This window comes from Colias croceus, chromosome 3 (genome assembly GCF_905220415.1).
Source record: "Colias croceus chromosome 3, ilColCroc2.1".
NCBI lineage: Eukaryota > Metazoa > Arthropoda > Insecta > Lepidoptera > Pieridae > Colias > Colias croceus.
Genome location: NC_059539.1, coordinates 8671705 through 8699013, shown reverse-complemented (window position 1 = coordinate 8699013; position 27309 = coordinate 8671705). Strand labels below are relative to the sequence as shown.

Sequence of the window (27309 nt, the reverse complement as noted above, 5' to 3'; positions counted from 1 at the left end):
AAGAGGAGGAATATAATCAAAAACTCTATATGAGAATAAATCATATTGTACGTTCTCCGGTAAGGAATTTGTCAGAAATGTGATACTGACAGTTTGTGTTCCTACTAACTCGTGTCCTACTTTTTTCATAAAACGCCTAACTGCAATTATTTCATATACTGAGGTTAACTTTGTAAACAATTCTTTATTTGATAGATTAGTTGGTACGAATCTGATTATACCGGTCTTTTCTATTTGCGCTGCTGGAATGTATGCTTTGATGTTGTATTTTTGCAGAAAGTTGCCGTGGTTGAGAAAATTGTTAGCAGTGTTGTGCTGGTTGAAAATCACAACTATTTTATTGGCGCTAATACGCCTCAGTGCCACCACACCTTTTATATTGTTAAATATATGATTTAAATAAACTGGACTTTTATTTCCTATTCTTTCTTCTTTGTTGTTACTTTCCACAAATACTTTGAATTGCATGTTAATGTTACTTTCCGGATAAAGTCTTTTATAATTTGGTTTACGGAAAGGTAGAAAAGAAGAGTCACTCTCACCACCGCCGCCAGTACCCGAAACATCTCGATCTTCTGGATGTCGTGGTCTCTTCTTAGAGGTGGGCGGGTTATCGCCGCCCCCCTCATTTCCATCCATTTTTTATGAATACGCTATATTAATGTTATAATTTTAAACTTATTTACACTTATTTATAAAGAAATCGTATTTAATTTAATTTAAAGTTCAAAACTATGAACCGCGCTTTTTCAAATTCCCGCCAGAAATCCATTCAAATGCTTTATTATGATATTACTAGTGGTCCGCCCCGGCTTCGCCCGTGGTACGTATTTAGTATCCTATATCCTTCTCCTGGCTCTAAACTACCTCCCTGCCAATTTTCAGCTAAATCGGTTCAGCCGTTCTTGAGTTATAAGTGGAGTAACTAACACGACTTTCTTTTATATATATAGATTATAGTCACAATTATATATCTTATTACTCTACAGTCTATGGTATTGTGATACCAGCAAATAGTCAAGCACAGAGTACTAGACATGCGCAAAACCTAAGAGCAAAAACAGTACGTCAAATAGTAATGCAACATCACATTCCTTATTCATTGAACATCACGCATCTCTTCCACGGAAGTGATATTACTCTGTTCACACATTAAGCCCCCAGTACACAATGGCCCATGCTGATCCATTGCAGGCAATGCACAACTGGAGGCCACGATCACACAATGGCCCATGTCTCATTGCTGCCTGGCAAGCCACTCACGATGGACGTGGGCTCAGAATACCTACTTATTAGTTTTTACATATCGTAAAATTACAATTTAAGTAAATATTTAAAAAATGTAGTTGATTTCCCTTCATACTTGGTCACGTTGTTTGTTAATAATTGTAATTAACGCAAGCAAATGTAAAACAAAATAAAAAAAAGTTAAGTTTTATGAGTGATGCGAGCTAAGGATGCGTAAGTAATGTTTGTAACCTTTTTGTAACTGATGCGTAATGCGTGATGTTGCAACGTGTCAAAGTTTTGTCACAGACTCTTTTGTACTTTACACGATTACACGCATTCCTACCCATGTCTACAGAGTACAATAATAGCATATACAGACGCTCCGATTTGGTTGGTGCCAACCATCCGACCACGACCAAATCGGAAAGTGAAGAGAGCGGTCGGTCCGACATAATTATTATTAATATTGGTTTGACGTGGTCGGATGCGCCGGCGGTCCCGACCAAACCAACTTCCTATCCGATCCAACCAAATTGGAACGTTTGGAAGCTCTGTTCCGACCAAATCGGCTCATTCCATAGAGTAATATAGGTAATTGGCTCATTCGCATTCGCAACGCCGCCGGTGTAGGACGTCAACATGAACGCCGAGGGAGTTACGGTCACCGAACGTGACATAATACTAAAGTTACTTGAACTTTATAAATACTTTCCCTGTTTGTGGCCAGAAATCAAGCGTATTTGTTTATGCTAGAAGTTTTAAAAAAACGACGTGTGGCACTCGGGGACTGCCGCGGTAAAGCTATTGCATGCTATGCCTTCAAGCCACACCTCCGCCCGTCGGAGTGGGGAGCGTGAGGTTTTATCGTTACGGAATTTCTCCATTCGGTCCCCGCGCTCAAGGCACGCGATAGAAGCTATACAATAGCTTAAAAAAATTGACAGTGCGGCTACTTTAAAAACATTGAAAAATAAGTTGGACAATATGCGTACATCCTATAACGCTTTTTTAACATTTTTCGATAATACCGTGGTTTGAGGCAAGACGTCCGTTCACTACTTCATAGCAAACACAGAGCAAGTAATATAGTAACAGCAAATTCAACTGACAGCTGGAAGGCCAACCGTCGGACAATCTGTAGCAATGTTGGGAATGGTTGCTATGTCGGTTCCAATATGGTTGGCACCAACCAAGAAGCTTATATCTAATACACTGGAGATTGCACTATGACCATTAATTTGTAACAAGAAAATATGACGTTGAATGACGCCTGTATGTTTTTTTATCCCTTTCACACCAATTTGCCAAGTTAGGTGTGAAAGGGATAAAAAACATACAGGCGTCATTCAACGTCATATTTTCTTGTTACAAGTTAATGGTCATAGTGCAATCTCCAGTGTATTAGATATAAGCTTCTTGGCACCAACCGAATCGGAACGTCTGTATATGCTTTTATATAACTAGTCAAGTACCACCAGTGTCCAGTGATTTCCACAGTCAAAGAGTATATAATGTGTCATAGAGTGTATAATACCTAGGCCTCTAGGCATTTCGTGGTCTGTGGTGGTCATTTCTTGAGTTTGTTCATTGTTGATTGTTATTTGTATTTTGTTCTCTTAGTTTGGAATTATTCTGAATAAAAATTAATAACAATGGTTGTTAAATGTATTGTGCGCGGTTGCAAAAGTGAGTGGCATCCAGGATGTGATATTATCTTTCATTCGTAAGTACAAAAGCCCCTTGCAAAATAGTCGAAAAAGCTATTAATGATCAAATACATAAATTTTATAATGATAAAAATATAATCTCTACTAATCAATACGGCTTTCAATCTGGAAAAAGCACCAATGCCCTTCTATCAGACTTTACTGATACAGTAAACTTAAATCTGAACGAAAAAAAAAACACATTCTGGTGCTATTTATTGATTTTTCCCGCGCCTTTGAAACCCTTGATCACGAGAAACTAATATATAGATTGGAGGATAGTGGATTGGCCGGTACTTTACTGGCATGGTGCAAAAATTATCAAATCGCAACAACTTTGTCAGAATTGGTCGTATGTATAGTGATGCTACAAAGGTGGACATGGGAACAGCGCAGGGTTCTGTGCTGGGTCCCTTGCATTTCCTGGCATACGTGAATAAAATGGGAGAAGCAATAGAACACTTCCAAGATATTTCAATTTGCTGACGACACATGCCTTTTAGTATCCCATAAAAATGTTGACATAGCGATGAATTTGCTTCAAGATGACTTAGATAACCTGTGCAGATGGTGTCATGATGCTGGATTGGTAATAAATTCACGCAAAACGAAATTAATGCATATGAAATCTCCCCATGTCAACGGTAACCTATACCAAAGTATAAAAAATCACACGCATAAGTGTATGCATTGTAAACCACGTGCGAGAACTTGCGAATGTGAAACTGTTGAGGCTGTCGACTCCTACACTTACTTAGGTGTAATAATCGATAACAGATTCAACTGGAGGATGCACATTGAAAAGGTGTGCAATAAACTTCGATCTTTTCTGGCAGTCTTGTATATTATTAAAAACAGATTACCATATAAAACAAGACTGTTGCTGTACAATGCTTTTGCTGATTCTATAATATCATACCTACGGCCTAAGTAGCTATGGTAGGACTTATAAAACATATATGCACAGGATTTTTTTTTTTTCTCTGTTATGGCAATAAGATAACCATTTGCCAGTGTCAGTATATGCACAGGATTCTGAACATACAAGTTCGAATTCTCAAAAAAATTGTGTCGCCGCAAATAAAAAGAAAATTTAATAATGACATACCTAAACTTTTCAAACATTGCAGTGTCCTGCCAATTAATTATAAATTTGAATTTCAGTTGCTCAAAGAAAACTTCTTCAACACAAAATATCAAACATTAAATTCACACTCTTACCATACACGGAACAATACTCTTAATAAATTAATTAAACCATTCTCAAAAAACATGTATGGCCAACGACGTACCGCGTTCTTGATACCAGATATCTTGAATGGGTTGGATATTAATTTAAGAAATTGTATTACTAAAATAAACATAAAACGTAAACTTAAGCAATATTATCTAGACAAGTTGTAGTTGATGTTATAGTTATAAGTATAAAAAAAAATGTATGCGTGTACTAGAGTACACACGTAAGAAGTGAAACTTCTTTATGACCTTAAAAATGTCACGAGTATGGCGTAACGCAAAAATGTCACGCGTACGGCGTAACGCAAAAATGTCACGCGTACGGCGTAACGCAAAAATGTTACACTAAATTTTTGTCCAACCCCGATAAAGAAGTTTCACTTCAAAAAATTCGTTATTTTTGTGCAAACTTTAGACTCAACTTATGTATTCTACAGTTAAACCGAAATTGTTTTGTTTATAAATTATTGTATACGAACATTACTATAAACCTCAGTGGTTTTTTAATTCACAACTGTACACTAATATATCTGTAAACCTTTTTTGTTTCTGATCTTGTTTCTGATAATAAACTTAAAAAAAAACCCTACGCTTCGAATCTAATCTAATATAATCTAATATATAAAAATCAATGCCACTTTTCGTTGTAATTCCATAACTCGAGAACGGCTGAACCGATTTCGATAATTCTTTTTTTATTATATTCCTTGAAGTACGAGGATGGTTCTTATGTAGAGAAAACGTTAATATGTACCACGGGCGAAGCCGGGGCGGACCGCTAGTATATTATAAAGGCGAAAGTTTGTAAGTAGGTATGGATGTTTGCTATATATGTATGTATGGACTCTTGACATGTTTCCGAAGAAACATCTTACGTTACTAACTCACGCACTCTAGAACTTTTTATTCAATGGACTATTAGTATTAAATGTTTCATGCATGATTGTAATAAATATTAGACTAGGGTGTCCATACTTCATAAAATTGTGTATTTCGGTACGGTAATTTATGAGGTAAAAGAAAAGGAGAAGTCTTTCTCTACTGGCTGCTTACTCAATTTGCGTGAAAGTTAATGGGATGAAAACATTGTTTACTATTTTTATTTAATGATACGTTGTTAAATCAAAAACTCAAAGTACTTATATATATGGTACCTACTGAAATAGAATAACAAGACAACAGCACAAATTTCGTGTTTTCTGTATCTGAATGACAATTTTATTTATATTTTGCAAATAATCTTCTTTTCTCTTTACAGGTTTCCCTCCAATCTAGCGGAACGTAATACATGGTTAAATATAGTTCAATTAAAAAGACCCTTTTTTGTAAAAGCAAAGATATGTAACCTTCATTTCAAACCAGCAGATTATATGGTTACGGGAAAAAGATTAAGACCAGGAGTCAAACCATTTTCTAACGAACAAGCAAATTCTTCTCCGTTACAGGTATGTAGTTACATATTCTTTTGTAACTTGTTACTTCTCATACTTCTTGTTCAGAAAACTGTGTTTGATCATTGAATGTCAGTGATTAATGACACCACACCTTTAATAACTCAGCCCCCGGAATCTCAGACACAATAGAAACCGTCGTGGCCCGATTGGGCTGCTCGGGGCTCAATGGGTTAAGATCAAAGCAGTGTATCATGCCCTAGAAAAAAAAATTACATTAAAACATTTTGCTCTTGTCAATTTTTTTAAGAAAGAAAATAAGGAGCAGTTTGTTAAGTGAGAGAGGAATTCCCTTTTGATATAGCACAAAGTTTTTTTTAGATACTGTTCTAAATATTTTAACAACTAAGCGATGAGCCTTTGTTATTTAACAATTGTTTGACTGACCGGTTGGCTTGGTTGGTAGTGGCCCTGCATTCCAAGCCAGAGGTCGTGGGTTCGATTCCCACCCGGGGCAAATATTTGTGTGATGGACATAGATGTTTGCTCTGTGTCTGGGTGTTAATTATCTATATAAGTATTTATTTAAAATTATATATGTATGTTTATCAGCCATCTGGTTTCCATAACACAAGCGAAAGCTTAGTATGGGATCAGATGTGCCGTGTGTGAAACTGTGAAATTGTCCTGAAATATTTATTATTATTTTTAAGCTATCCCAATATTTTTAGAACAAATTGCATTTAATTCAACATTTAAAAAGGAAATTAAATATGAAAATCAACTATCAGTTTAACCTGATACTGTTCAGGATGATGGAGATTGTAATATTATAATAAAATTTAATGTTACACTCAAATTGTTTTTTTTTGTTATAATGAGAATAATCTATCATAAATTAATATAATATTTAGTATAATATGTATTCTGCAGTTGAACGAAGAATGTGCAACTAGCACAGCTTGTAAAAGAACCTGGGAAACTATGTCAGCCAAACCATCTACCAGTCATGTAAGTGCACAAGCCATTTTTTAATTTTAAAACCTAATTTATGTAACTATGTAATAAAATATTAAGACAGAATTTGTGTATTATACTTATAATTTATTATTTACCGAGCGCCATAGACTACAACTCATCGCAGTCATTGAAATTTTTGTGTGTCTGTCTGTTTTTAATAGTAACACGCCTGATCTACCAGCCTGAAATTTGGAGTGGATATTATTTTAATCCCTTTTTCCCTACTAATATTATAAATACATATGTATGTATGATCCGTTTTCATGCTAAACCGGCTGATTCTCAGTAATAGCTTCCATTTTTATCCTTTGGGTACGAACCCTAAGAAAAGTAATAAAAAGATTAATAAATATAAACCATTAAATCCTTCCTATATCATACCAAGTCTTAAAAATATACTATACAGATTTTCATTTATTTTCAGGAATCATTGCCGCTGCGTGATGCTACTGAAGAAAATGTAATTGTCTCTATTTGTAAAAAACCGCGGTGTATACTAAGAGACATTTTGGAAGCTGGAACGGAAAACATGCTCATTAAGGAAACTTTGACACCCAAAAAAGTAAGGACATTTTAATATTATTAGCATTGGGTTGTTAAAAATTGTTAGGTATTATGATGCGTGTTTCGTATTTACCCGTTATTTTTCCAAATGTTCATATGGATGAATATTTCTTTAGCACCTCTGTAGCCAAAAGAGATTGACAGATTTTAGTTTGAGAGGAGTGTCGTTATATACAGTTCAATTATAGTAATAGATTTTTTAAATATATTTATCTAAAATTTGACTTGTTATTTTAGAAGCGTCTTCAACTAACACTACTCCGTCATATGAAGTCGGTTAAAAAGTATTAGTTTTTACAATATTTTTGTTTTTCAGGTCATGGACAGAAGCACTTCTCCTGTTCAAGTCTCCTGCGCTAATAAAAGTGTGCAAACAAGACTAAAATCATCGCGAGAAGAAACACTTATGAAAAAGAATAGATCATTAGTACAAAAAATATTTCGCCTCAGCAAAACTATCACTAATATGAAATCTTTAATAAAAATTGTACAAAACAACTAGGTTTGTTTACTTTCTTATTTTATTATCTGAATACCTACACTACAGCCTTTTCAAGTTAAAATATACACGAATCTTGCGAGGGCACCCTTCCAATAGGGCTCACAAAGTACTCAGCAAAATGTTCTCGCAGAGCGTGTCCAGACCTGTTTGTAGGTACAGTTGGCAAGTCTACCATACCCTCAATAATTGTGTGTCTTCAATACGATAAACATCGCGAATTATTATAAAGTTATGCAATACGCAGCATGCTATAACTATATTCTTTGTCACATCAAAACTCACATTAATAGGTGTATGAAACACTCTGAACTTGTTTGACATCATACCAAATGTCGATTCTATGTATCATCTACTACGGCTCAATGTATAATTGAATATTTTTTTCGTGTGGGTCATATCGGATCGTGCATAATATGGCTTTTTAATTTTATTGAATATGCCAAAACCATCACCCACATTTACATGTTCAACTGGAGTATTTGTCCCAGGCATGATTCGGTCTAGGAATATATTTTAAAGTGTTTTGTTCAAGGCTCCTGTAGTGTACTGTTTTGGAATTGATCCACATTGATCTTGATCCACCGCCGGTTGGATTTACGATTCGGATGTGCTTGCCATCAATAGCTCCAATGCAATTTGGAAAGTTGGTCTTTTGTAGAAAACCGTTAGCAATAATTAGCCACATATCAGGTGTATTTGATGGTATGCATTCATTGTATAGCGTTTTCTATGTTACTTTACACACTTCGTCCCATTCGTCCACGATCTTACTGATTGTTGCGATTCCCATCCTAAATGAATACTGTAAATCTGTATATGTTCGGCCCGTAGCAAGAAATCTGAAAATAAAAAGGTTTTATTATTTCAGGCAAACTAATCCAACAAAGATGAAAAACAGCCCGGGATGTGTTTTTTTAGAACAAAGAACGCAATGAAAAAAACGCCTTTTGGAAGTGCTGCATCAAAATACAAAAAAATATATTTATTATGACGAATTAAGCTTCCAAGCTCCAACAGTTGAGAATGAAGTTGAAGAATCTGTTCTTCCCTCACCCTTAGCAAATATAGACAACACATTGGATAGCATAGTATCTTCAGAACATACTCAAGATTCTGATATATTCACGCAGCAAGTTTTTTCACACTCAGCACTCAGCAGGGTGAGCAGAATGACCGTGGTGTTGATTCACCATCACCACAAAAACCTTGGCTGGAAAAGAGAAAAAGAAGGGCCCCGAAAACAAATCCAGAAAGTTCTCCATTTGAAAAAGAATTATTAACTTTATTAAGTAAACAAACACCAGATCTTGCCGCTGACGACCTGGCTTTTTTCGCTTCTTTAGGTCCAATCTTAGAAAAGTTTTGATGTAGGACAAAAGCTGGAGTTTAGATCGAGTGCTGCGCGAAGCCACGAATATTCGAAATTGGAACAGATTGTAGGGGTTTTGCTGACTTACAAAACACATAATGTAATAATAAATTTAATGTAAGTATTATATACAGTGTGAAACTACTGATTGACATCGCCGACGTTTACGCCGTGCGCAATAAATATGTATGCTTCGTAAGCGACTATTTCATTTAGTACACCCAAACACCTAAAACATCAAATAGCTTCGACATGTATACATCATCATACAATTATCAGACTCTAGGTTACTCATGGTACGAAACCAATGATGCAAATCCAAGTAACTATCTGGTTATTAAACAGCTAGACGTACTGATGAATAATTATATTATGTTTAATTACTAATAATATGTAATTTGTTTTTTTTTGTCTTACCTGTTATAATATATTATGAAACATTATAATCTAATATAACAAGACAAATTCTCCTGCAACGGCTCTCTGCTCAATCAATGGATACATGGAGTCTTCGTCGTCGCCGGTTTTTATTTTTTTGGGATAGATAGTACAAAGCAGCAATAATTAACACACTCCGCATTTTGGTCGTCGTCTGTACAGTAAGGCGGTCAGTACGATACTAAAACGGGCCACGCTGAGCCTCAGCGCTGACAAAATACGCGCTGAGCTATGAGCGCTGACGGTGAACGTGAGACTAAAATCAGCCTTACATTGTATTTTTACTCGGCGAAGGCCTACGAGTTCATAAAACAATATGCAACTTTGCCACACGTTGAGACCTTGTGAGACGTTCTTTGGCTTCATTTAATTGCAAAGTGGGATTTCTGTCTGAAGTTCTAGAATATTTGAAGCTATAAGTACAAGTAGGTACCTAAAACAAATTATTTAAAAAATGTTGCCCATATTTGACGGCATGGCGTTAAAACAAGATTTAATCTATGACCAAAAAGTCGACAAAGTTTTCGGTTATGTTGATCTAAGTCTATTCAAGATCTAAATCGTTGTAAGCGATCCGGAAGAAATAGCTACTGAAGCTTTGGTCTTTCAATCCGTGCCCTACACGACTCATTTCAAGTGCCCATAGCTTATTTTTTTATTAAAAATACTTTGCACGCTGAACTTCTCGCAGAATTTTTACACACTGCTGTTGTTTTACTGAACGAAATTGGTATCCGTCCGATCCACGACATGCGAATATGCGATGGCGCTCCATCAAATATACGAGCGTACCAATTTTTAAAATGCCAACTACAACCGGAAAATTTCCAGCCATATTTTTCACACCCAAATGGTCGCGACAAAATTTACTACTTTTTGGATGCTGCACACATGCTGAAACTAGCACGTAATCGGTAATGTACTAGCAGAACATAAAATATTGCCCACGTCATACGGTTTCATTCGTAATTTGCACGAAGTGCAATGAGAAGAGGGTTTATAATTTGGCAATAAATTATCATCTACCCACGTAGAACAACAAAACAAAAAAATGAACGTCATGCTTGCCACCCAAGTTTTAAGTTCATCGGTTGCCGAGTCCATAGAATTTTTAATTTTAGCGGGAATCCTCTTTTTTTGGGAAGTGAAGCCACGGTCGAGTTTTTAAAAACAATAGATAGAATTTTTGATTTTATGAATTCTAAATCACCTTTTGGACGTCCAAAAGGCTACAAGAGTCCTATGAAAATTTCAAACAAAAAATACTGGGAACAGACTTTGGAACAAACAAAATAATATTTAAATCTTTGAATGGAAAAAATATTTTACAACACGGGCACAAAACATTTGCTTTAGATTTTTTAATGAATATAGAAAATTTTCCTTTACTTTTTGCGGATTTATTAAATCTAGATCATCCAATTAAATATCTTCTTACTTTTAAATGCTCACAAGATAATTTAGAGATATATTTTTCTTGCATAAGAGCCCGTGGTCGGACAAATGATAACCCAAGTCCTTTAGAATTTCGGTAAAGATTGAGGAAATTATTGTATCGAAACTCAGTACAGCTCCCAATTAACGCCAATTGTATTGATCATACGTATGAGGCAACTCTGATCTCATGTATTTGATTATCGCACACAGCCATGTTTAGTAGAACCAGCACACTATAAAGATGATACAGATACTAAAGATGGTATCGTCTCCGAACGCATCTTAAAAATTGTATGGACGAAAAGCTGAGTACTGTTCGTACCAAGCGACAAAAACTTCACAAAACTAGGTACATATTTTATTTAGCTATGTTTTTGTTTGAGCGCGCAGGAAATAAATTGATTTTTCAATTTATCTGCGCATGTTGTAACATCACCACTGCTCAAAGGGTGAAGGAAAACATTGTGAGGAAACCGACATGTCGAAAAATCAAAAGTTCGAAGACATGTGACATCCGCCAACCCGCAATTGGCCAGCGTGGCCTATTGCGGTTGCGGGTTGCGGCGTTATGGCCTGTACCCTCATAGGAGGCTCATGTCCCAGCAGTGGGAAAGTATGTGGGCTGATGATGATGATTACAATCACAAATGAAGAGTACAGGTGCAAACAAGAAATGTCACTAAAACAAAATTTGTTAAAACTAATAAGTCCTTGTACTTTTCTGCACTAATAGGTAAAAAAATATTATAGGAAAACTCTGGCAATTCAAATTCTTTTGATGTGATTTATCCAGTTTCCTTTTCGGGATGGTTCATGGTGATTCTATGGGTGATTTCTCCCATAAACCATTATAATTACTTCTGTGTAAAATAACTCCAGGGTGTTCTCTTACACACATTATTTCTCTTTTGAACTGCACAGGAAATGAGCATTTTTTCAGATACTAATTTTGAAAAAAGACTAAAAAAAAATTGATTAGTTCGATATGTAATTTTGATGGAATCCAAAAGTTTCATTTTATGGACTACAAAATGAATGAATCTTATCACTGTGTAGTTCTTATTCTGTCCACCTGCTGAATCACAATATATTTCCAAATGCTTCACACGATTATCCAGGTGGTTAGTCAAATAATGAAATAGAAATGAAACCACTTCATCTGATCCCTTGTGTCCACATGTTTCAGGGTAGGTACAAAAGTAAGAGCTTCTGACTCCCAGTGCATGAATTAAAAGAGAATATTGATAACTGAGTACTGACGCTTGTAAAACACATCATTAGTAGTAATGTTTGGCATACATTCTTTTGGTAGTCCATGGCAATTGCTTGGAATTTCACATCTCTTGCTCTTCATTCTTGCATTCTTCTTAGGTACGATCATAAAATGCTTGAGCTTTTTCTTATGCAAATTGTTAAGAATACCTACTTAATCGATTAAGTTCAACAGTATTTCCTTCAACTCTTAATGTCTTTGCTTTTATTGTGAATTCATCACAAGTAATGCAAGTATCAGTCCTTGGATAGCCAAATGATATATTAAACTCTGTGTTAAAGATTGTTCTATATGTTTCATAAGATACATGATTTTGTGACTCATGTGCATCCAAGTATAACTTATACATTTTCTTTATCTTCAGGCAGATATTTTATATATTAAGTATTTTATATTTTATATAATATTTAATATGATCACAATTCACAAATCAGATTTTTAATGTTACTGTATAATCTCTTGTTTGAACTCGACTTGCCTCTTTTGTCATATGGTGCAGTACCTACCTGTAGTTTTCAATGACTTTTGAAGATGTTCAAGATTTCCTTTAGTTATAATACCAAATTTAGATAAAAATGCCTTATTGCACACAGGTACTTCCTTTGTGTCATCATTCTCTATCGACTATCACCCTCACTTTGTAAGTGAAATGGGTTTGGTGGAAATTAGCATCTATTTCATCTATCTTTCTACTTCGCCTCCTTTTTATTGAACACACATTCATTATGCCACATAAGTATAAATTTTGATCATCTGTGCTCTTCATGCTGTTTGAAGTCTTTAAGTAATTTCACACGTTGCTCTGATGATATTCTATCAAAACATTTTAATCTTTTACACCAATAATAATCTCCTCGCTCGTGCGACTCTCCATTATTTTTTCATCACTTCCCGCATTCTTCCTGTTTTCTTTCGTATGTCTGTTTTATGTACAAAGCTGTTATTATTTTCTTCGTCACTATCACTCATTTTACTAACGATAGACCAATACAACAAAACTTCTTCGAAATCATACACAGCCACTCCCAAATACCTAAATATGTACTTGATTTAACGGTTAACCTCAATCCTCAAAGCATTCCTTCATTCCTTCTTACGTTCCGTTACATTTTACAATAAGGACCTTCCCTCATTCCTGTTTTGTTCCTGTATCACAGAACACAAGTACTCCTAGCGGAGTCCTGTATACAGTTTTGAGACTTATACATCATCTGACTATACGTCTTGTTATTAGTACAATAATTGATTAATTTTTGTGTAATGCTAAATAAAAATACGCGGGAAAACATTCGTTTTCCCGCGTATTTTTTTTTTAATTTTAGTGACATTTCTGGTTTTGCCTGTACTGTGTTCAAATATTTTAAACTTATTATAAAAAAAATTTAAAAAAATACTAAAGGGTATGGAATAACTACTTACCTAATAAAAATATTTTCTGTGAACCGATTTCGTTACTTTTTATTGATAAAGTAACTATGTATCTTATAATTTGGAAATTTGTAAAGGCAGTTGCCATTGTAATGATAAATAAATATTATTAAAACACATTGATATTTTACTTCATTAATTCCTCAAATGACTGTTCGTATCGCCAAAATATAAAGCAAAATGTTGTCATAATAGCGGTCCTGTGTTCTGAAGTTGCATTACAGATAGCGGAAGACGCAAACATGAAAAAACGCTGAAAGGAACATGACAATTTTCCAATGATAAATACTTGTACATCTACATATTTGTTAACATAAACTCTACAGTAACTATAGTATAATGCAACAATATAAGTAATTCATTTCCGCCTTACCTTAAAACATCAACCATTAATTAATCAATTTATGTAAAACTCTTCCGTTACTTAGTGACTGACAGACAACGCAAAGCTTATCCTTAAGATTTGAAATTTGGCACACACGGTATATCTTGAGTATCCTAGAGGTGCATTAAGAAGGGTTAACCCGAAATTCCCACTGGATAAATGGGATTTTACGTTTTATGACTTCCACGAGGGCGAAGTCGCGAGCAAAATCTAGTATTATAGTAATATTATATAAAATTTATGTATCCGTAATTTTTCTTTAATATCCTGAATTTTTTATCTTTATACTCACCCTAAATAGAAAGAGACGGACTGGTAACAATCTTCTTGGTAACAATAATTTTCAAGGGCAATTTCCTTGTATTTTCTTTTTCTTTGGGGGCGTAGGTTCCATACGAACTGTGCATACGAAGTATAATATATATTTCCATAATGGCAACATTGGTATAGGCGATGACAGCGCCGTCTCTACTTTGGTGGCGAAGACGTTATACTATTAATTAAACTGCACAATGGCGCAAAACTTGCGCAAAAACTGGTCCGAGTGAGAACGTTTTTCATTCCAATGAATGAATGAATGAATGAAAACGCTTTATTGTACACCATTACAAACAGGAAAAGACATACATATACAGAAGAGAGACATGCACAAATGGCGGCCTTATGGCTTTAGTAGCCATCTCTTCCAGGCAACCAAACACAAGATAAAAAACATAAAATCATGACAGAGGGTGGTGGTAAAGCTGTATTAGATTAGTAATTAAAAAACAAATTCAAAAAAACAATATACCTACATAAACATACACATACATAAGTACATAAAAATTATTATAAATAAAAACATACATACACACATACATATATACATAAAGCATATATTAAATAAATATCGTATTAAAAATATATAGGTACCTAAATACAATAAGTTATCACTTTTTAATGTAATGTTTATTCAGTAAACGTTTGAAAGTCTCGAAAGTTTGAGCTTTTCTAATTGTGACAGGGAGATCATTCCACAGTTTAATAGCTTTCACAGTAAATGAAGAATTGAAGAAAGATTTGTGTGTAGGAATACATAGAGATAGAGTTTCATGAGAGCGCAGGTTCAGTCCGTGAGTACATAAATACTGAAATTTATCTTTGAGATATGAGGGAGTGTTACGATAAAACAAAACTTTGTAAAGCAAATGGAGTATGTGAGTATCCCGGCGTAATCTGATAGGGAGCCATCCGAGTCTAGCACGATAACCGGATACATGGTCGTATTTGCGTAACCCAAATATAAATCTAATGCATAGATTTTGAAATCGCTCGAGCTTATCCAATAGAAGTTCGGTGAGATCAGGCTAGGATACATCGGCATAATCTAGGATAGGGAGAAGGAGGGATTGAGCCAGCAAAATTTTAGTCGGAATTGGAAGAAAGTTACGAATTCGTTTAAGCGAATGTGATGCGGCATATATTTTCTTACTGACCTGCTTTACCTGTTCATTCCAAGACAGAGAACGATCAATGCAGAGACCTAAATTTTTAACATTCTTACTGTACGGTACCACAACACCATCAACAGCTATTGGCGGCAGATTTTCCCAATCTTTGGATGTATTGTGAACTACCGACAATTATTGATTGTGTTTTTATTGGATTCACATGTAATCCATGCTGTTTACTCCAACTTACTATTGTTGCCAAGTCAGTGTTTGTGGTGGAAATAGCCGATGAGAGATCAGAGATAGGAGCTTGAGTGTATATTTGAAGGTCGTCTGCGTATATGTGATGCTGTGATAAAATGTCTTTTGTTATGTTGTTGATATAAATAGCGAAAAGAAGAGGAGAGAGGATGCCGCCCTGTGGATCTCTCGCTCGGACCGTTTTTTGGTTAGCTTCCGCTTGTAAGGAAAAAGCAACCTTAAAAATATAATAATCGATCATATTTTAGTATTTTATTAAAACAAATATTTTGGTCAACCATAGATATTATATTACATTTTAAAGCAATGACTATTCATTGTTTTAAAGCCGTCAACTAGCTGTCAGATATTTGAAATTTGAACTTTGAAAGTTTGAAGCAGTTTGAAGTGTCACTTCGTCAAAAGTCAAGACTTGCTGTTGTACTTCTTGAAAAATTAAAATAAACTTATCTATCGATGATCGTGATTTTGGGATATACATACATACTTTGTAAACGTAGTTGACAAAGCCTTTAATTTTTAATTTTCTTTGGAAATCATGACTACTCCTAATAATGTACCACACGTCGATCGTGAGCTGGATCTGTCAAATACTGGTAGAGGTGTTTGGCTTGTGAAGGTACCAAAATATATAGCCACAAAATGGGACAAAGCTCCTGGGGACATCGAAGTGGGGAAACTGAAAATTTCTCGTGTAGCTGGTCAACGACCCCAAGTTCAGTTGTCGTTGTCTGAGGCAGTTTTATGCCTCAAAGACGCAGGAGAGCAAAATATACCAAAGGAACACCGTCTTGATGTATCTAATGTCACTAGACAATCTTTAGGTGTCTTTTCTCACATAGTTCGTAAGTGTCAAGACATAAGTTCTTACGAGTTGTTTATAACAACATTTTTATGTCGCGTTCGTGGTCATAGCTAGTTTCACATGTCTAATAATATTATTTGCAGCTACAAATACGGATTCAGTGGTACCAGAATGTGAAAAATTGTTCATGGAGGGTAGGATAGTTCAAAAGCTAGAGTGTAGGCCATATGCAGACTCAATTTACTATAAACTAAAATCAGAATCAATTAGAAAGGCGTCAATGCCACAAAGACAAGTACAACAATTAGAAAGAATAGTGCAAAACTTTAAGCCTGTTTCGGACCATAAACATAATGTGAGTATAGTTTTAGAAATTCTTCATTATTCATTTTTATGTTAAAGGAAACATGTTGAAAATCAAACAGTCATTGATATGTACCTATTTTTTATCACATTGTAACAACTGCCTCGTTCATGTTTATCTTATAAGGAGATTTAACTATTTGTTTCTTACAATTGAACTCAAAGATTACTCTTACCAATTCTATGACCCATAAGCAATTTTCTAAGAAAGAGCTCTATAATTTTTTTCAAATTAAATTATGAGAACAATTAAATTAATTTGACTTCATATTGTATAGTTTCCAACAAATGAATTTAAATTTTTTATTTCTTATCAGATTGAATACCAAGAGAGGAAGAAAGCAGAAGGCAAGAAAGCTCGTGACGACAAAGAAGCTGTTCTTAATGTACTATTTGCTGCTTTTGAAAAGCATCAGTATTATAATATAAAGGACTTACAAAAGGTGTATAGTATTATAATTTATACTGTGAAATGCTTATCATGACCTGATATTATTTATGACTCAACAGTAGTTTGTATGATCATTGAAGTTTCTATAATCACATATTTATTTATTTTTTTTAGATAACTAGACAGCCCATTGTTTATTTGAAAGAGATTTTAAAAGAAGTGTGCAATTACAACTTGAAAAATCCACACAAAAATATGTGGGAATTGAAGCCTGAATATAGACATTATAAACAAGAGGTACCCGTTGAGCCCAAGGAAGACAAAAATAGCTCCGATAGTGACTAATAATGATCATGCTTTAATAATTCCAAATTATTTTTACCTAAGTGATTTGTTAACAATGTTTTATAAAGAACTGAAATAAATCTGTTAATCTTTAACAAACATTGTAACCTTTGTTTTCCCAGTTTTTTCTTATAATTTTAATAATGTGTTCTGTGAATTTGAAAAAGAACAATCATTATATTATTGTAAGACCTTAGTTTCAGAAAATTCCATTTAGCCATTTCTGTGATAAAAAGAAATAAATAATATATTCATTTTTTTTTTCAAAATAAGCCCTTCATTCTACATACTATAAAGTATAAACCACAAAACGGCTATAAAGAAAACATGATTGTTGCTCAATAATTTATTTAAACATCAAAAATATATGACATTTTTATACATTATTTTTTTTTTTTTTTTCGGGGGTAGATTGTCAAAAAGAGCACACGTTTTTGTTAAGACTCAAAAGTTTAAATTAAGTATTTATTTTGATTTTAATGTTAAAAGTTGTATTATGCTGATTTAAAAGTTTGTACATACCAGTATAAATATCCTTTATAATATCACATCACTTTTTGAAAACTTTATTACACAAATTCTGAAGCACACAATATGGATGACATTAAACAATCAGTTGCGCAGATGTCTCAAATGTTTAAGGACAGAATGGAAGATTTCCAACGCCAATTAGATATGTCCTCACAAAATCCAGGAAACCCCAATGCTAATATTTCATCCGAGTTTTACATGTTCCGTGGTCTTGTTATGACGTCTCTCCACTGTATACAATCGCAAGTTGACATGCTCTCTAAACTTTATGACAAACAAGAAATGAGAAGCAGGCGCAAAATTCTTCTTGTTCATGGTGTTCCTGAGACGCAAAAGGAGAATACTGCCAATGTTGTGACTAAGGCACTCGCTGAACACGGAGACATTGGGGACATCTCTGAAGTGTTAAATGAATGTCACAGAATTGGTCGCACTGACAACAACAAACCCAGGCCTGTATTAATGAAGTTTAAGGTCCTTGGAGAGAGGAACCGGATCTGGTTTTCTAAAAGTAACCTTAAAGGGTCTGGCATAACCATCTCTGAGTTTTTAACAAAACCCAGACATGATACATTCATGGCAGCCCGTCAACGGTTTGGAATTGCTAACTGCTGGACCAAGGATGGAATCATTTTCATTACTAGTCAAGGAAAGCGGTATAAAATCTCCTCTCAAACGGAACTTGAAGCAATCCCTGGTCCTGTATCTGATTCTGCTCCTGCAGGCCCTGCTCGTGGTGCACAGCCAGATAATACAAAGGATTCCACGGCCCCAAATATTCGTACACGCCGAGTCCAAAGAAAGTAACCTTGCTTATTCTTCTTATCTTTTCATTTTATAAAATTAGTATTAAAAAACTTAGTTTATTTATATTTGCCCACCAATTGATAAATAGCTGCTTGTCAGTAATAAACATATTTTGTATCGGATTATGTTACTTGTAATATATAATGTAACTTATCACTAAATTCTCTTTTATGTCTTCTTTAAAGTATATATATATTGCTTTTAGTTTTATGCTGGTAGTTAAATATTAATTTCACCTTACAATAGTATTAGAATATTTTTGTTTATATTTGCCACTGACAAGCAATAAGCATTACTTTCTTTCATCTGTCATTCAAATTTACTGTCATAGATACAAGTCTTTTTGGACAATGTTAAAAATTTATTTCTTTCAGATGCTGGTCTGTACAAACTAACATTATTTTAAATTTAGTGTTTAGTATATTCAATTATAAGCCCTATAAAATATATATTTAGTCTATTTTAATTACATACATAAATTTACTTTATAATATATTCGTTTGTTTCGTGTTAATGTCGGTTGTTACCAAGAAGCTTATATCCTCTAATACACTGGAGATTGCACTATGACCATTAACTTGAAACAAGAAACTATGACATTCAATGACGTCAGTCATGTTATTTGTCTCTTTCTGTCGAGTGACCACGCTGGTTTGTAAATTCAGGATTTTTCAAAATAGAAAAAACTAAAAATCATGGTCTATAAATAATAACGACATATATTTTTAACAGTATTTATATTATAATATTATGGTCATACTTTATAGGTAGGTACATACAATTTTAATTGGTATAGAATGATAGTTATAAATAACTTTTGGCTACAAAGCTTGGATATGAACCGAGCATTAACATCCTTTGTAAATAGAGGAAAGTTGTGTTTTGCATCAGATGCTGTTTACCAAATTGTTAGCTACTCAGATCTTCTTTTTAAACGCGTTGCTTCGACGGGTCAATTTCAAGCCAGAATCATCAAAGAAAAACTGTTTATAGCAGCCTTGCACAAATTTCAGCTAACTTTACAAAGTTTATTTTTCAAAAGGTATTTTTTTCTGGGTCGTAATCCTCAGTAACCTTGATGGGCACATATATTTCTTTTTATTTTACTTTTTGGAAAGCTGAAATACGTAAAACAAAAAAATATGAGGTAAGTTAAAAAAGTATAAATTTCAATGTAAAAACGAACAATCTTATAACTACATGTGAGTGCAATACCGATGTCATGTGTTGTTTCATTACTAGTAACAATCTTTAAAATAGTGTTCTAAATTTTCATCATAATATTGTTATTACAATATTATATTCGCTATCCAAAAAAACTTGTCATCATGGTTACCTTACTTGTTAAATTTGTTTATTGAAAACTTGTTGAAAAATGATAAAGTATTAGAGAAATAACAAATTTAACATGACTGCTTACTAAAATGATGCTAAATTAGACAATTTTTGCCTTTGAAATTATTCTAAACAGGTAAATGCATGAGTATTGAGGAATATTGTAAATAACGTAAATATACACTTGCCTGTGAAATTTTATGCCAGAATGTGGTGTCCAAACACTTCTGCAATTTTGCACAATACAATGCATTCTTTATATTCGGAAAATATTCATTAAATAAGCAACAATATTAACTTAAATATTCGAAGCGACGCAATTTTTTTGACACTTATGCCATATTGTCAAAGTGAGAGTTGCTACAATTTTATTATGGTAACTACCCATAATCAGGGAGTATCGCTTTTTAATAATTGGTTCAGATACTTATTTTATTTAGCATAAATAATAATTGTCTCAACCAACAATGCTTCTGAATGAAGTTGTTGGCAATTTATCAACATACTCATGTACAAAAACTAACCTTTTGCACAGAATATTACAGCATACATAGTAGCCTTGGGAAAACTTCGTATTAACAGTGGCAATACCAAGTTAGGTGTGAAAGTGATAAAAAACATGAACTGGGCAATATTTTCTTGTTACACGTCAAATGTTCATACCGAAATCTCCAGTGTATTAGATATAAGCTTCTTGGTTGTTACTGATACATCTAGTGATAGCTTTGTGTCACTTAGCACGAATTCTGACAGTGAAGGTAGTTATTTTAGCACAAGCTTTGTCCCTCTTAATGATGCACTTTCCAATGTATTCTCTGATAGCCCAAACACTTTCAATGTAGTACATATTAACGCGCAAAGCATCCCGGCTCACTATTCAGACATGCTTATATCGTTCGAGTCAAGTAACATCCATGCAATCCTAATTTCTGAATCCTGGTTTAAGCCTTGCTTACCCTCGTCCTCCTATTCTCTCCCAGGCTATCATCTTATTCGCAACGACCGCACTGGTAAAACTGGTGGGGGCGTTGCGATTTACCTTCGATCCCACATTCCCTATTCTGTTATATCTCAATCACCCCAGCCTCCTCCTTCCGATGCTACAGAACACCTTATCCTTGAAATCATCCTGTCCCATTGTAAAGTACTCCTTGGCGTTTTCTATAGTCCCTCCTTATTAATTGATTATTTTTCCTCTTTAGATTCGATATTCGATAAATTAATTCCTTCTTACAAGCATTGCATATTTATGGGAGACTTTAATACATGCCTCCTTAAGAAGGATAGCCGTTCTCGTAGATTGTTGTCTATTGTGGACTCGCACAACCTTAGCTTCCTTCCTCTCAACTCCACACATCATGTCCCGAACTGCGTTCCGTCGCTCCTCGACCTTATAATTACATCCTGCCCTGATCTGGTGTATCAACACGGACAGCTCCCTGCTGACGCGTTTTCACATCACGATCTCCTGTACCTGTCCTGTAATATCCGTCCTCCTAAAGAAAAACCTAAATTCATCCTTCGTCGAAATTTCAACGCTGTTGATATAGATGCACTCCAACGTGATGCCCGTAATATTGATTGGTCTCCGCTCTTATCTTCCGCTTGTGTAAATGAAAAAGTGGCCTTTTTTAACAACTGTTTGTCGAATCTCTACGATGTACACGCTCCACTTCGGCGGATTAAAGTAAAACATTTACCTGCTCCATGGCTTTCTGAGGATTTAAAATGTCTTCTCAAAGCTAAGGCTAGAGCCAAGAGCAAGTTTAAGCGGACAAAGTCTGACGAGAGTCGTGAAAGGTACCACAAGATAAGGAATCGTTGTAATACATGTTGTAGAGACGCACAAAGACGATACTTCCATGCTTCTGTAGAGAGTGGTGATCCTCCCATAATATGGAAATTTCTGAAAACGTTGGGGATAGGTAAACAGCGTAATATATCCAACACTGCTTCTTTAAATCTTGAACTACTGAATCAGCATTTTTCGAATACCCCATCCGTTCTTAATATCTTAAATAAGCAACTTACATTAAAATCGGTTTCAGAAACACCTGCACCAAACTATCCACCTTTTGTGTTTAAATGTTTTAGCGAGAATGATGTTAGGCGGGGTGTATTATCCATTGCATCGAATGCTGTTGGCAGCGATTGTATTGGCCGTAAAATGATTCTACCCATCCTAGATCTCATAATCCCGGTTATAACTCACATCCTTAACCATTCCCTATCCACTAGTACTTTTCCTAAGTCCTGGAAAGACTCCCATCTTATCCCTTTACCTAAGAAAATAAATCCATCTTCCTTTTCCGATTATCGTCCTATTTCTATCCTGCCTTTCCTATCTAAAATCCTTGAAAAGTTAGTATATGAACAACTGCATAGATTCTTAAACCTACACGATCTCCTTAATCCCTTCCAGTCCGGTTTCCGATCCGGTCATAGTACGGCCACTGCACTTGTTAAAATAACCGATGATATTCGTCATGGAATGGATAATAAAAAGCTCACGGTTCTAACATTATTGGACTTCAGCAATGCATTTAACACTGTCGACTTTGATATACTGCTGAGCATATTAAGTTCTTTAAATATATCGGCTTCAGTAAATGACTGGTTCTACAGTTACTTACATGGGCGTCGTCAGCGTATACGTATAGACGAGGTTGAGTCGTCATGGTGTGATGTTGGTGCTGGTGTCCCGCAAGGCGGAGTCCTGTCTCCGTTGTTATTTTCAATATTTATTAACACTATCTCAAACAGGTTAACGTGCGACTACCACATGTATGCCGACGATCTCCAAATCTATACACAATCTGCCCTTGATGATTTACCCCAGGCAATCGTTTCGGTCAACAAGGACTTGAGCAGCATTGTAACTTGGAGTTCGGATTACGGTCTTCAAGTAAATCCCTTAAAAACTCAAGTTATCATTGTTGGCAGCCCTTCCTTGATTGCAAGGGTTAACTGGGTGAATCTCCCTCCTATTTTAGTCGACGGCACACCTATTCCTTATAGTGAAGCTGTAAGGAACCTTGGAGTGTACTTAGACAACACTCTCTCGTGGAGCTGTCATATTAAGGAGGTATGTAAGAAAGTCTACGCAACTGCTGGTTCACTCCGTCGTTTTCAAAATTTTCTTCCCATCCCTACCAAAATTCTGCTAGCACAATCCCTCCTTTTACCCATACTTGACTACGCCGATGTAAGTTATGTTGATATTTCCGTAGACCAATTAAACAAGCTCGAACGTCTCCAAAATCTTTGTATCCGCTTCATATTTGGTCTGCGGAAATATGACCACGTCTCTGAGTTTCGTTCTCAGCTCAAGTGGCTACCCATTCGATTTCGCCGGGATGCTCATGTGCTGCAACTACTATATCAAGTTTTGTTTAACCCCAAAACACCAAAATATCTCAAGGAAAATTTTGTGTTCAGAGGAGAAAACGGGAACTCTGTCCGCTCATCGGAAATGCTCCGGTTAAGAATGCCAGCTCATCATACAGGCTTTCTGGGTAACTCCTTCACTGTTCGTGCGATTAAATTATGGAATGCACTGCCGGAACCAATCAAGAAGGCGCAATCTTTGAATATTTTTAAAAATATGGTTCGTGATCATTATTTTTCTCAGTTACCCTAGTGTATATATTATGTGTAATATATTATATATTTTATTAGTATATATATTAACTATATTATTTTTATCTCTTCTCATATGCATGTAATCTATTTGTGTGTATGTATATTATTTAATCTCTTAATTTTTGTGGCTTGTATATTATGGTGTTTTTATTTTATATCATTTTTTATAACTCTTCTTCTTTTTATTTTTGTTCATATATTTATTTATGCTCTGCCCTACTCCTATCCTTTATTTAATTTCTCTCTGTACAACCGGTTGTCTGGAAGAAATCGCTATTTAGCGATAAGGCCGCCGTTTGTTACAATGTATCCTAGATTAAGTCTCAATTTGTAATTTTTAAGAGCAATAAAGTATTAATAAATAAATAAATAAATAAATAAATTATTTTTAAGATACAGTAATTGCGATTATAATACGCATTTAAAAGTTTAAAATTTTAAAGACGATAATGATTAGAGTAAAATATTAAAAAGAAGATAAACATTCAGTCAAGAAGAAATTGAGATCGTGTCCGATTTGAGCCAGAGACCGCTAATTGATGATATCATATTTCGATTTCTTTATATAGCTTGCCAATGAACATGAGAGTAGAGCACCAACGAGGGGCAAAACGGACGTTCCGATGGCAATGCCTATCAGTATGTTCATGTTCCTTCTTAGGTAATCACTTATGACTTCGTAGCAACCCTGAAAAAAAACAATCATTTAGTACCACTTTAGTATGTACCTAGTATACTTATGTATTGTTTGCGTTTAAATGTTTCAAATAAATTGATGCACATATATATTCAATGTTTATATAATTATATATTATGTATATATTTTTTCCAAAATAAATTAGGTAGTTATGATATTGATTTTCAATCTGTGAAAGTCCATTCAAAATTAGTTCAGCCGGTTTGAAGATTCGGGAAGTCAAAGTAACCTTATTAGATTTTTCATATTACTCTGAGCATTAATCTTATAATAGGTATATAGATTATATAGCTATTATATTATTGATGAATAAGTTTCCAAACTACAAACGAGACCGTTTACAAAATGGCGAATTGTATAATTTGTCTACAACATAAATACACTTTGTATTTGTCTACAACATAAATACGCTGTAATACCGTTTGGTAGACGTCGTTGTAATTGGCGGTAACACAGTGATTCGTGTCGAGGCAACAAGACGTCGGGATCACGCGCTGCGGAGACATCACCATCCAGTCCGTGTAGTTGGATACCCCGCAGCAGTGTAACTAGAACAATTTTAAAAACAGAACATTCAGTATGAATAAAAAAATCTTTATGGATTAAAAATAAATAAAAACACCTGTTAAACACATTTAAATTCCTTGGAGAAGGTATTTAAAAAAAAGGATCGGTACCATTTATTTACATTTCTAAGTATTTATTCTTTAATTAATATAACTGAAAATAACAGAAAATAAGTATATTATAAACTTATATAGAAAATAACATAGAGGCACATATTGTGTACCTACAAAAATGCGGCCCTATTAGCTCAGACAAAAGAAATCTCTTCCAGGCAATTCTAGACGCTACCATTCTTATAGGTATAGCTTTCTTACCTTAGGTAAATATTCAAAAACGTACCTTACTTTAATAGAAGTCGAGATATTTTTAGTTTGTGAATTATAACTTAAATTATTATCAAATTTTAATAACGAATCCGTAACAGAAGAAATAAATATTTCAACGGTTTTAAGTACTAGTTAATAAATAAAAGCTTATAAGTAACAATGCATAATTAAAAAAAATATCCGCATTCATAATGATAAGAATTTAGATAGTACGGTCGTTACAACTTACACTACGTTTTCTATTCAGTGAAAACAAATAGCGAGACATAACGTATCGCACTTTCGCGATTGTTTTGTATTGAATATAGATATCGCTACGTATTATTACAGATTACTTAATAACTCGATTGTGTTAAGAGAACTGCCAGCTGTTTTAAATAGTTATAGCTGATGTACTCAGTCGAAATGCAGGCAATATAAAATATCCACCATCAAATTCAAATTGCTAGTTTAAAATATTACCTATATTTTTACCGTAGTTCTATTGTAATAAAAAAATATTTATACTTTTGACTGGAAAAATGTGGTTAAACTACAAAAACAATTAATAAAAAAATTGAAAAATTTGAAAAAAAGCTTGTGGGTAAGTACACTTACCGTAGTTTGGGCAAAGTCGAAATTAGCCTTTTCTCTATCATAATTTTTCACTGACTGTGTCAGGCCATCGTGCAAACCCTTCGAAAATGTACCTTTATAGCACACTACCGACGCACAAACGCCGAGTTCCATCATGAAGATACAAACTAAGAAACCACCGTACTGTAAAATAAATTGTTCAATCTTCTATAATTTGAAAACAAATACCTACAGATTGAATATTAAGCTTTCAATGTGGGACGCCGCTCAATCGCTCTTGAGACAAATAACTTTCCCAGACGCAAGTGATTATTCTTAAAAAAAGATACTTATCTACTTATTATTAGATATATTTGCATAAGCTCTAACTATAGAATAAGTTAAATCTTACAATGTACAGTAAGACAGGCTGGCCTTTAATAATGCAGGAGAACGCCACAGAGCTGATGATGACTATGAGGCCAGAGATTCCGATTATCACATGAGGAGCCGTGCCGGAGAAATCTGGCGATAATTCCATATACTTATACAGGTCAAACTCCGCCCAAAGACCCACGACCAGTATAAGTAAGCCCGTAAGCTGCGAATGAGAACTTTTTAGAGAAGTAAAGATTGACAAAATTATGTTAAAATGACTGAAAAAAAATTAACAACATTTTTATACATAAATAGAATTAAAACTTACCCAAAATATTAAATTAAAAATAAATAGAAAAGATTTTAAGCAGGCAATGATAGCCACGTTTTTAAATTGATTGCCCATTGTCACACTATTTACATTATAGGAATTATAATTCTATTTCTTTTCTTAACCATATGTTTCAAAACAAAGGATTGGTTAAGCTTTGGGTGCTGACTGTTTAGTGTTTGCAATCCGGCTTGAGGCTTTCAGAAATGCGCGCGCTGTTAACTAACGCATGCGCGGTTTATATAGGAATTAGGAACCATTAATTTGTTGTTGTTAATTGTTATTGTGAATAATTATAACATATTATTATGATATTTTTTAATCTTTTATAGTTGTGTTGATCATCTACAACAGAATTTTCAAATAATATTTATTTTATATTGAAACAGTTCATTATAGTTAGTATGTTTGACGCGTTTGACCCACATTCATGCTTATTTTCTTCCCGATTCCCGAAAGACGTCCATGCTCATCGTGAAAATAAAGAAAATGTAGTCGGAAAATTTATCAGTTCATCATATTTATTTATGTTTAAATATCGTGTAAAATATAATTGATAATTCTAT

General features: G+C 34.4%; 3 protein-coding genes and 1 long non-coding RNA gene across 7 annotated transcripts; 2 read left to right on the top strand and 2 right to left on the bottom strand.

The window, feature by feature from the left end:
• Positions 1-1248: 1248 nt before the first annotated feature.
• LOC123706086 lies at positions 1249-9217 on the top strand. 3 transcript variants are annotated; one of them, XM_045655227.1, is made up of 6 exons: positions 1249-1461; positions 5431-5617; positions 6497-6574; positions 7008-7145; positions 7464-7649; positions 8518-9217. In XM_045655227.1, exons 1-5 carry the CDS (start codon positions 1445-1447, stop codon positions 7647-7649), a joined length of 606 nt encoding a protein of 201 aa, XP_045511183.1. In that variant the 5' UTR covers positions 1249-1444; the 3' UTR covers positions 8518-9217. The 3 variants fall into 3 exon arrangements, with proteins under 3 accessions (XP_045511183.1, XP_045511182.1, XP_045511184.1); XM_045655226.1 differs by lacking the exon at positions 1249-1461 and adding an exon at positions 2782-2953; XM_045655228.1 differs by lacking the exon at positions 1249-1461 and adding an exon at positions 5063-5185.
• On the bottom strand, positions 5611-14171 carry LOC123706087. 2 transcript variants are annotated; one of them, XR_006753365.1, is made up of 4 exons: positions 13968-14170; positions 6988-8488; positions 6679-6904; positions 5611-5822 (listed from the first exon to the last, which is right to left on the bottom strand). It is a non-coding gene; the product is annotated as an uncharacterized LOC123706087 (long non-coding RNA). The 2 variants fall into 2 exon arrangements; XR_006753364.1 differs by having other exon boundaries at positions 6679-8488; positions 13968-14171.
• A 1862-nt stretch (positions 14172-16033) lies between these two features.
• On the top strand, positions 16034-17673 carry LOC123706244 (general transcription factor IIF subunit 2). Its single transcript, XM_045655425.1, has 4 exons — positions 16034-16515; positions 16619-16830; positions 17156-17281; positions 17404-17673. The coding sequence occupies exons 1-4, from the start codon at positions 16209-16211 to the stop codon at positions 17572-17574; spliced, it is 816 nt and encodes a 271-aa protein (XP_045511381.1). The 5' UTR covers positions 16034-16208; the 3' UTR covers positions 17575-17673.
• A 6608-nt stretch (positions 17674-24281) lies between these two features.
• LOC123706245 (tetraspanin-7-like) lies at positions 24282-26940 on the bottom strand. Its single transcript, XM_045655426.1, has 5 exons — positions 26741-26940; positions 26447-26635; positions 26077-26238; positions 25006-25134; positions 24282-24577 (listed from the first exon to the last, which is right to left on the bottom strand). The coding sequence occupies exons 1-5, from the start codon at positions 26816-26818 to the stop codon at positions 24422-24424; spliced, it is 714 nt and encodes a 237-aa protein (XP_045511382.1). The 5' UTR covers positions 26819-26940; the 3' UTR covers positions 24282-24421.
• Between the last annotated feature and the right edge of the window lie 369 nt (positions 26941-27309).

Bases quoted from the DNA above. Each gene is read 5' to 3' on its own strand.
- LOC123706244 (XM_045655425.1), top strand. From the start codon at position 16,209: ATGACTACTCCTAATAATGTACCACACGTCGATCGTGAGCTGGATCTG. The intron at 16,516-16,618 runs GTAAGTGTCAAG...TATTATTTGCAG, and splicing joins TGTCTTTTCTCACATAGTTC to CTACAAATACGGATTCAGTG. The intron at 16,831-17,155 runs GTGAGTATAGTT...ATTTCTTATCAG, and splicing joins TTTCGGACCATAAACATAAT to ATTGAATACCAAGAGAGGAA.
- LOC123706245 (XM_045655426.1), bottom strand. From the start codon at position 26,818: ATGGGCAATCAATTTAAAAACGTGGCTATCATTGCCTGCTTAAAATCT. The intron at 26,239-26,446 runs GTAAGATTTAAC...TTTATTTTACAG, and splicing joins AGCCTGTCTTACTGTACATT to TACGGTGGTTTCTTAGTTTG. The intron at 24,578-25,005 runs GTATTACAGCGT...GTTTTTTTTCAG, and splicing joins ACAACGACGTCTACCAAACG to GGTTGCTACGAAGTCATAAG.
- LOC123706086 (XM_045655226.1), top strand. From the start codon at position 2,883: ATGGTTGTTAAATGTATTGTGCGCGGTTGCAAAAGTGAGTGGCATCCA. The intron at 6,575-7,007 runs GTAAGTGCACAA...ATTTATTTTCAG, and splicing joins CCAAACCATCTACCAGTCAT to GAATCATTGCCGCTGCGTGA. The intron at 7,146-7,463 runs GTAAGGACATTT...TTTGTTTTTCAG, and splicing joins AAACTTTGACACCCAAAAAA to GTCATGGACAGAAGCACTTC.